Consider the following 10,723-nt stretch of genomic DNA (forward strand, 5'->3'; position numbering starts at 1 on the left):
TGGTTGAAACCACAGGCTCCTCTTATGTCCATGGTTCCTTCGACTATTCGGTTGGTCTAAGAGATATATTAGATAAAAGCTTTAACACCAAACTCCAATGAACGAAACCATATTAGAGTTCATGGCTGACATATGTATGGGCAGGAATTTACTTGAATGTGAGTTCGTGTATGGTGTTTAGTTGTTATAATTCAATGAAAAGTTGATAAAATCGAAGTTCAGGTTTATGAGACTAATAAATTGTGATCGCAAAGGCAGTAAAGGTGGGGGATGGGGATAGGGCGCTAAGAAACGATCGTATAGTGGGTGCGGAATGAGGGTTGCGCAGAGACTGTAAATCTGTAATACCCCATGTTAACTAAGAACATTTTTCATGTAGGGTACCTCATTAAGGAGCTATGTTGATAACCTTAAATAACGAATGCTTAAAGGAATTGAAAAATATTACTCATATCAATAAGGTGCACTTTCTCTTTTAGAATCTCATAATAATAACTCTACGGTTAAAAATGCTTGCGAGGGAGTAGTATTATCACAGGTGACATTTTTAGAAGTTCAGATGATATGCATGACTGCATGAGTGAGGCAAAAAATGTGATGGGAATGACCCATGTTGATCTTTGTCTTAAGTACACAACCTGACAAACTACCACAAGTGACCACTCTTAATCCCTGTTTGAATTAGGGTGTTAAATCGTCAATCTTAATAATTGATTTTTTTTTTCACGTAAAAATAGACTACGTAATACTCCCTCTGTCCTAGACATCTGTTTACTATTTCATTTTAAGGTATATTTCCACAGTATAAAGGATTTTGAGGAAAATTATATCCAAACAATCACTTTCCATTCCCCATCCCCTGCTTTCCCCTTCATTTAAAATTCATTGTTTGGATATCAAATGAGGATTGAGGGAAATGGAGGGGGAGAGCTTTGGAGGGATCCATTTTTCTTTCTTCAAGCCTAATCAAAATCTCTCTACAATATTTCGCAAAAAAAAAAAAAAATCTCTTTACAATACGCAAGATTTGGAGATAAATTGTATTCAAACACTACACTCCATTCCCCTCCCATCCCCTTTTCTCCCTCTCCCTTCCATTCTTCCCCCTCATCTCCTTTTCCTTCCACTTTTGCTATCCAATCACACCATAAGGGTGTTTGGATTGAGAGATTTAAAGAGAAAAGAAAGGGAGAGAGAGTCGGGGATTTAAAATCCCATGTTTGGATGACAAATAAGGGTGGAGGGAAATGAATGTATTTTCTCGGTCTCCTTCAAGACAAATCAAAATATCTCCATAATAGGCAAAATTTAGAGGAAATTGTATTCAAACACCACACCCCATTTTCCCCTCCATTCCCTCACTTTCTCTTCCCTCCTCCCCCATCCTCTCACTTTCCCTCCACCTTTATTGTGGACTAGATAGTATCCCGCGCTTCGCGCGGCCTGTTTTAAAATTTAGTTATTATAATTGAAGAAAAATAACATAATTTATATATGACCTTTAATATTTTTACTTATAAATAAAAATAAACTAATTTTTCTCAAATTTAATTTTTTTAGGTTTATTTTCAATATTTTAAAATAAAATACATACAATTTTAACTAAAATTAATAAGTGATAATTTATTATGCTGATCAACGTTTTATAAATTATTTTGTGACTAATTCAAATATCATATTAATTAAAATAAAATTTATTCGAATAATGCAACAATCAACATTAAGTTCTCAAATTATATCATTTCACAATACGTTAGGTTCCAAATCAATCAATATTTGTTCAAAATGATGTGAATAAAATTTTATGTAATTTTTAATTTTTTTTTATGTATAGCGTGTGATATTTATTCGGGGATGTAGCAAATTACCCCCATAACTTATGTACTATGTGCAATTTAACCCTCTAAGTTTCACTTGTACCAAATTACCCCTATAAGTTTTCAAAAATGTGCAATTAAGCCCAAATCATTTTTTCTACCATTTTTTTAACTAAAATCTATTATTTTCTATTATAAAAATCATTTTAAATATATCTATTAAAAATTAAATAAAATACTTACATATTCAACAAAAAAATGTAAACCAAATTTAAGATAAAAAAATTGGACATGTAACTTTTCATTGTAACTTCACTAAAGAATAAAAATTCTCATATTATGAATACTTTTTCACCAAAAAAAAATATTTAAACATGCTTTCTAATAATTAGGAATTTTAGGATTAATATTTGATCAATATTTTTGACTTTTAATAATAGTAATTATATTTAATTTAGTAAATTTCAATACTAAAAATAAGAAATGTGGCAAATTACACATTAAGAGAAACTTATGGGGCCTATTTGCTACATTTATAAGTTAAGGGGTTTAATTGCACATCGTATCAAACTTATTGAGGTGATTTGCTATATTTCCCGATATCCTCTTATGTATCACACATATAGAGTTCAAACTCAACTTATTCAAATGTTTTGATTGTGTTTTGCATCTGTTATATGTCAAACATATCTATTAAAATTGCACCTTCTGTATTTTTAAACAACTATATATAAATGATGTTTAAGAGTTTACCTATAAATAAAATAGGTTAAACTTTCTCAAATAATATTTTTTGAGGTTTAACTTCAAAGTATTTAAAATATAACATATAAAATATTTAACTAAAAGTAATATTTATGTAGTCATAATCAATATTTATACTTGACGTATACGTATTTTAATTGAAGATATTAAAGAAAAATGTAACGTTTTTTTTTTCTACTTTTTTTATGTCTTTTATAATTACTATAATATTTAATAATCATTACTTTTGTTTTGTTTATTCCAATGCATTCGTGATCACTGTGTACATACATACTCGTACACATACTCGGTATCACACTATTTAAACCTATCAAAATCTCAGATGTATAATTTCTCGCAAACTAGTAGGACAACCCTCCTTTGTTTGTTTGCTCTTGCTTATTTAATTATAGAGATGACTCCTTGATAACTGCAAAAAGGACCGAACAAACCGAGTATAAGGCCCAAATGGCTGCCAAGACACCCTTTAGAGCTTGCTTGATCAAAAGGTTAAAAGCCTTGAAAGTGTCCTTAAGCTAGCTCTTGAAATAATCAGTTTTAAGACACAACTTCCTAGACAAAAATGTTCAAGACTCTCCTAAGTTATCATATTGACCGGTGGTTGCATGACTTAGGTGGCTTTGGTGGCGTTGGACCTCAAATTTCGAGCTGGTCCAAAACCGGGTGTCGCTTTGATCTTTGTCGTGGCCTCTTTTGTTCCAAATATGTTCAACTTATACGAGATCTCGTTATATTATATAATAAAATCATCAAAACTTTTATACTTTTTTACAATGAAAACTTCAAGATCAAACGACAGTGAGACGTGGCGTGTTTGGAATTAAAGGGGGGAGTATTACTTAGTGCTTCGAATCTTCGGTTAGTTTAAACCGTCTTTAAACTCATGCTTCAACGTTCCACTTATTATGTATGTGTCTCGACTCTCGAACAAGCATTCACAAATGACATGAGAAGCGTAAGACTGAGAGGACCAACAAGTTGCAAGTGAGGGAGAACTACGTAACTGGCCAAATGTCTCCTGCTAAGTGCGATAACTAGGAAGCTAGTGCAAACCATGACATGGCCTCAATTCCGGTACTCTCACTTAATGATGGATCTGTCTCGACAAAATCAACAAAAAACAACAACCTTTCCCTCAAAAAAAAAAAAACAACACAACTACGGCTAATCTCCAAAAAACAACCAATCAAAGCGGAAATAAAGATTCAAAAAAACAAAAACATAGAAAGACGAAGATTTAATCACAGAACTGCCTTTCAAAGATTAAGCAAGAAAACCAGAAAAGCATCGCATCATCAGTCAAAAAAACCACCGCTCTAAACAGAGCACAGTACTTCAAGTTTCTCAGCAAACAGGCCAATCCTACTAACGAATACTACTATCTATTATTATTGTCATATTAATAATATTCACCGGGCACCAACGAGATTAAAGCAGACCTTAATCGACTTCCTCCATCTTCGACTCTTCAGCATCAGCTTCCTCGAGAGCAGGCATCTCAACATCTTCATCAGCAGCATCTTCATCAATGCTCAGACCAAGTTTTAGCATTCTATGAATCCTGTTTCCGAAAGTGTTAGGCTCATCAAGGCTGAACCCGGAAGTCAAAAGAGCAGTCTCGAACAGGAGCAACACCAGGTCCTTAACAGACTTATCGTTCTTGTCAGCATCAGCTCGCTTTCTCAGCTCCTCCATGATTGAGTTCTCGGGATTGATCTCCATAGTCTTCTTCGAGGACATGTAACCAGCCATGCTCGAGTCTCTTAAAGCTTGTGCCTTCATGATCCTTTCCATGTTGGCAGACCAACCATACTCAGCAGTTACCAGACAGCAGGGAGAGTCGACAACACGGTCTGAGACAACAACCTTCTCAACCTTGTCACCAAGAACATCCTTGATCACCTTGCAAAGACCCTCGAACTTTTCCTTGAGTTCTTCCTGTTTCTTTTTCTCATCCTCGCTTTCATCGAGTTTAAGACCCTCTTTGGTGGCGGAAACAAGCTTCTTGCCCTCAAATTCCTTGAGCTGACCAATAGCATACTCATCAATGGCGTCAACCATGTAAATGACCTCGTAACCCTTCTTCTTCAGCTTCTCAAGGAAAGGAGAGTTCTCAACAGCCTTCTTGCTTTCACCAGTGATGTAATAAATGTCATTCTGACCCTCCTTCATTCGGGTAACGTAGTCCTTAAGACTGGTCATCTCATCGCCGCTCTTGGTAGAGTGATACCTTAGCAATTCAGCAATCTTGTTCCTGTTCTGAGAATCCTCATGGATACCCAACTTCAAATTCTTAGAGAACGCTTCGTAGAATTTATTGTAGTCTTCCTTGTTCTCAGCAATCTCGTAAAATAGCTCTAAACACTTCTTGACAAGATTCTTTCGGATAACCTTCAAGATCTTGTTCTGCTGCAACATCTGCCTGGAGATGTTCAAAGGAAGGTCCTCAGAATCAACAATACCCTTGACAAAGCTCAAGTACTCGGGAATCAACTCCTCGCAATTGTCCATGATAAAGACACGGCGAACGTAAAGCTTGATGTTGTTTGGCTTTTTCTTTGTGTCAAAGAGATCAAAGGGTGCTCTCTTGGGAACAAAGAGGACGGCCTTGAACTCGAGCTGACCCTCGACTGAGAAGTGCTTAACAGCCAAATGCTCTTCCCAGTCGTTGGTCAGGCTCTTGTAGAACGCGGCATACTCTTCCTTAGTGATCTCCTCGGGTTTCCTCATCCAAATAGGTTTCTGTTTGTTAATCAAGTTCCATTCATGAGAAACCTCCTTAATCTTTTTCTTCTTTTTCTCTACCTTCTCTTTCTCCTCGTCAACGTCCTCAACCTTGCCCTCCTCGTCTTTCTTATCCTCCTCATCTTCATCATCAGAAATCTCCTTCTCAATTGTTTTCTCAACCCATAGGGAAATTGGGTAGCTGATGAACTCAGAGTGCTTCTTGACCAAATCCTTCAAACGTCGTTCCTCAAGGTACTCGAGTTGGTCCTCCTTGAGGTGGAGGGTGATCTTAGTGCCCCTGCCAAGAGGCTCACCGGTTGTGTCCCTAGTTACTGTGAAAGACCCACCAGCTTGGGACTCCCACACGTATTGCTCATCGTCGTTGTGCTTTGTAGTGACAATGACCTTCTCAGCAACAAGGTATGCAGAGTAAAAACCAACTCCGAATTGACCGATCATGCTGACATCAGCACCAGCAGCCAAGGCTTCCATGAATTCTTTTGTTCCGGATCTGGCAATGGTACCAAGGTTGTTCACCAAATCTGAAAAACCAAACATAGAGAAAGACACTCAGTATCCCCAATATAACGTTTAGAACAGCATACTGCATACTTAAATAAGTCCCTTGAAAAAGGGTCTCTCAAGAAGTAAAGATATTTTACAAATTAAAGAAAAAATGGTACTATATGAGTATGACTGCTGATAAAAATGGGTATGATAAGTAAATAGGTATAAAATTAAAGAGACGATCAACAATAAAAAGGTCACGAATAACATATAAAGGGGTACAAAAGAGTGGTCTAGTAAGAGACTGAGAAATCTCTCCCATGATTTAGTGTACTTAAACAGAGTGGTTTTAGTTGATTACATATTCATTCTTCTCAACAAACATATTCACCATTATTAAGCTTAAATTACAGTAATGTTCCTCAAAATATAATAAAGTGAGAATAACGAAAGATTTAACATACTCTCTTAGAATATCAGTTAATGTTTTAAACACCAGCATTACAGAAGCAGGTGCGGTAACAGCTGAAAAGCGAATAGACGGAAATTTATTTACTAGTTTGCCTACCAGCCATGTTCATTCCATAAAAGTAATCACGCATCTCTCAGTCAAATTTACAAACACTCCCACGAATTTAACTCGGAGAAGACAACGAAAGGTATAAGACAGCATTTGAACCACAGAAAGGGTACAATACAGCAACGTTTTAAACAAAAATATTATGGAAACAAATTTGGTAATAACATCAGACAAAAATATTATTGAAGAGGACTGCTTACCAGCCTTGGTCATTCCAATACCGCTGTCAATGATAGTCAGGGTGTTGTTGGCCTTGTCAGGGATAATGTGGATGAACAACTCAGGTTGAGCATCGAGCTTGCTTTTGTCAGTCAAACTCTCAAAGCGGATTTTGTCCAAGGCCTACAAAAGTCCGATTAACATACATTCAGTATAGCCATTCGTTCAGTATAACCATTCGACTAGAAATCAGAGTAGAATAAACTCGACACACATGACAACTGATCAGCCTAATTACATAGGCGTTCTAAAAAGCATTCAAAGAAAAATTAAGTTAGCGAACAGAACACGAAAAAATTCACAAGAAGGTTAAGTAAGTTGAGTTTCAATTTTGATAATGTAAAGCAAATCAATTAGAGATAAATGCTGATTCGCGAAATTTACAAAACTGAATCCAACATACGAAGAACTCTAGATCAACAAAACAACAGGTGAGAAAATATACTCGTATTCCTCTGTTTCATTAAATCAGTAATTGGACATAAATGCTGATTCGCAAAAATTTCAAAACCGAATCAACAGATGAGGAACTCTAGATCAATAAAACAGCAAGTGAGAAAATATACTCGTATTTCTCTGTTTCATTGAATCAGTAATCATTTGTCAAATGAGAGAATATTTTGAAAAACGTATACAATTCAATAAAACAGAGGAATCGTCAAAGAAACGGTACAATTCGATAAAACAGAAGGAAAACGAACGGTCATCAACACAACTCCTAAATCGTCAATAAATACTTTATTAAACAAAATTATCACAATTAGCGAAATAATCATACTCAAACGGAACAGACAGAGTATTAACAATCATCAACAATTATAGCTCAAATCATCGAAATATACTTGACAGTAAACTCATAAAAAATACTTCGTAATTAGCGAATAATCACAGACAGATGAACGCATTCTACACAAATTACGACCTAATCGCAGATTAACAAAATCGATAAACTAATATTACTCAAGCGGTACAGAGAGAGTACTAACAATCATCAGCAATTATAGCACAAATCATCGAAATATACTTACAGTAAACTCATTAGAAAACAGTTCATAATTAGCGAATAATCACAGACAGATGAACGAATTCTACATAAATTATGAACTAATCGCGAATTAATAAATCCATTAACTAATATTAATCGAAATTTAAACGTAATCACACGAAACAAAAACAATAATTCTGCAAATTCCACAAAACAAATACAAAAATCGGCGAAATGAACATACGTCGGAAGAATTATAAGCACGCGAAGGGAAATCGCGTGAAAATGCAACATCTAGGAATCAATTTAAGTCTAGTTTAAACAAAACAAGAACAAAAATACTGCAAAAAAAAAAAAAAAAAAAAAAAAATCGGCGAAATGAACATACATCGGAAGAATTACTGATGAGTTCACGAAGAAAAATCTCCTTGTTAGAATAGAAAGTGTTGATAATAAGGCTAAGAAGCTGGTTAATCTCGGCTTGAAATGCGAAGGTTTCTTGTTCCGCCATTGTTGATGTTGAATGAAGCTTTTTTGGAGAGTGATGAAAGAGAAATTGGTTGCAGTTGAACGTGTATATGATGCGAGGGAGGTGAGGGAGGGTTTATATAGTATTGGAAAATGAAAGAGAAAAAGGAAAAAAGGAGGAAAGTGTATTTTATTAGGGTTTCTAGATCTTTCTATTTGATACAGATGGGGGACGGTGATTTTTTTGTGTTCTAGATCCTTCTAAGTTCTAATTACGGACTTTTTTTTTTTGAAATAAAAAAAAATATATATATATATATATATTTTTGCGATTTGATTTTTGGTTAAAGAAGAGTGGTTATTGTAGAGTTTGATCGGGTTGAATTTGAGACGGTTTATAATAATATGTCATGTTTTTTTGGGTGTTGATTTACGCAGTACACATTTTACTCATTATAATACACTTTTGACCATACTACCCCTCTTATTTTTCCCACAGTGTACTACATTAGAAAAAGAAGAAAAATCACACGGTAACTCTCCACTCAAAACCACCAACTTCATCTGATCACCGTCACCACCACCTCCACCACCGCTACCCCTCCCTTGGCCACTCACCACCATAAGCAAAACTACCCGCATGTCACTGTTCATCGACCGATTATCGTCCTCTCCTCGCCCTCCCTCTCCTTCTCCATTCCAATTACACATCTCTTTATCTCTCTCGGACTCTTCGGACTCCTCGCCGGCTGCTGGCCACCGGCCCTACTCCCTTTTCCCGCCATTCTCACCGACACTACTTCGGCAGCCGCCATACGTCCATACATGCGGTCCTTCAATGCAAGCAGCCACCACCCTAACACAAATACACAATCCAATTAATTGATACAAAAACTCTAAATTAATCCTAGAAAAACATAAAAATTTGAAAGAGGAAGAATGATTTGATTAGTAAGTATGCAATCAACGAACCAAATGCATGTTTTGCATTCATCTACAATTGGAGAAGTTTGTTTATTTTTGAGAGGATGTATGTTCCTACTTTCTACGATTAGGTTTGTTATTTTTTCAATTGGGGTAGGCAAATGGAAACAAAGTGACAAAAATTACTGAAATGAGTAAATAATGTACTGCGAAAATAAATTACATTTTTTTTTCATAATTTTTTTACAGCATATTATTTATTTATAAATGTTCCGGGTTTAATTCCAGAGCAGGTGTTTGTTACCACTCGTAGCTAGTGGGATGATGTCCTTGCTTGAATCCTCCTTGCGGTCTCCTGAAACGATGAACAAACTGAGGGCTCGGCTTTGGCCGAGCGTACTCACTCCGACGCTCAAGTCAGTAAACTTAGAGAGAAGTTGTTGTAACTTGGCTAAGGGTGTATTGTAGAGAGATAGGCAAGATATTACCAGATGAACAGTGGTTATTAGGTCAATTTTTGGATCCTCTCCTCAATGAAGGTTGAGGAGTATTTATAGGCTTTTACCTTTTGTCACGTAGTGGCCAAGTGGCTATCGGTGAAAAAGATCGTTATACCCTCGGCCGATGGACTGTGGGCGGCTCGCCGAGGGTCTTGGATATGAGTACGCGGATTTGTGTCCCGGCCGCGGTTTGTCCGGCCGAGACCCAGTGACAGCCGATGGGCTTCACCGGCTAGACTGCTCTGTCTAAGTCGTTGACTTTGCTGTGAATACCCTTGACCTTGCTCAATGTGTTGACTTGGTCAGCGGTGCAGAATATGCCCCATCAATTTGCCCCCAGCGTAGTCTATGCCGTGGTATGGGCTTCGATGTATGTGAACGTATATTCTGCCTAAGTATTTTTGCAAAATTTTCAGGTATCGGCTTCTTCTGAAGCATCGGCGTGGTTCTTGTTAGGCCGTACCATATATCCCCCCTCCACATGGATGCGTAAAGGGTATCCGATGTGGAAAAGGGAGGTGACGCTGGCCGAGACTAGGGCTGAGAGTGCCGGTCATTTTTGATTGCCCCCGGCCGGTGCTTCATGGCTTGGTCGATCAGCGTAGCCGGCGGAGAGCAGGCGCCTAGGATTTTGTTGAGGGAGATGAACAGGCGAAGAGATGTGAATGGGCGTGTTGAATACGCTTGGTAACTGTAGCATTGATTGATATTCAATCGTTGCAACGATTGACATTCCGTGGTTGCATGTCCGACACGTGTCCGATTCTTTCGATTGGTTGACGCTTCATGGGTCTGTGCCCGATTGGTCCTTCTTCATGGGCTTTTCCTATAAATAGGGTAATTACTCCGTGATTTTGGCCATTATTTTCATTTCCTCAAATTTTCAAAATTTTCCCCCAAAATCTTCCTCTTTAAACTTTCAAGGGCTTTCTTTTCTTCCAATCTTCGGTCTTCGATCCGGCGAGTGTATTTCTTCAAGGTAATCAAACAAATTTTCTTTTATTTCGTTTGTAGTTTGTTGTGAACATGTCTTCTGCTGATGCTGGACCTAGTAAACCGCGTCGGGGCCCTAGGTCTCCTTCTCTGAAGTTGATCCTCAAATTCTTGAGGAATGGGAGGACTCTGATTCCTATGGCGATTTTGGTGATGATTTCGGTGATGAAGAGGAAAGGTCTCGTCCTAACGAAAGGAGGCAGTATGTTATGGATCACGGCGACGCCTGTAAGGTCCG

The 10,723-nt window shown here is 37.2% G+C and overlaps 1 protein-coding gene across 1 annotated transcript; it reads right to left on the bottom strand.

The window, feature by feature from the left end:
- Window positions 1-3,818: 3,818 nt before the first annotated feature.
- LOC141637906 (heat shock cognate protein 80-like) lies at window positions 3,819-8,301 on the bottom strand. The gene is made up of 3 exons (XM_074447310.1): window positions 7,989-8,301; window positions 6,597-6,738; window positions 3,819-5,851 (listed from the first exon to the last, which is right to left on the bottom strand). The coding sequence occupies exons 1-3, from the start codon at window positions 8,109-8,111 to the stop codon at window positions 4,023-4,025; spliced, it is 2,094 nt and encodes a 697-aa protein (XP_074303411.1). The 5' UTR covers window positions 8,112-8,301; the 3' UTR covers window positions 3,819-4,022.
- Between the last annotated feature and the right edge of the window lie 2,422 nt (window positions 8,302-10,723).

This window comes from Silene latifolia, unplaced genomic scaffold (assembly GCF_048544455.1).
Source record: "Silene latifolia isolate original U9 population unplaced genomic scaffold, ASM4854445v1 scaffold_158, whole genome shotgun sequence".
Classification (NCBI taxonomy): domain Eukaryota; kingdom Viridiplantae; phylum Streptophyta; class Magnoliopsida; order Caryophyllales; family Caryophyllaceae; genus Silene; species Silene latifolia.

Coding starts and splice junctions, on each gene's coding strand:
- LOC141637906 (XM_074447310.1), bottom strand. CDS start 8,111: ATGGCGGAACAAGAAACCTTCGCATTTCAAGCCGAGATTAACCAGCTT. Junction 6,739..7,988: donor TCATCAGTAATTCTTCCGAT/GTATGTTCATTT, acceptor GGACTTTTGTAG/GCCTTGGACAAAATCCGCTT. Junction 5,852..6,596: donor TATTGGAATGACCAAGGCTG/GTAAGCAGTCCT, acceptor TTGGTTTTTCAG/ATTTGGTGAACAACCTTGGT.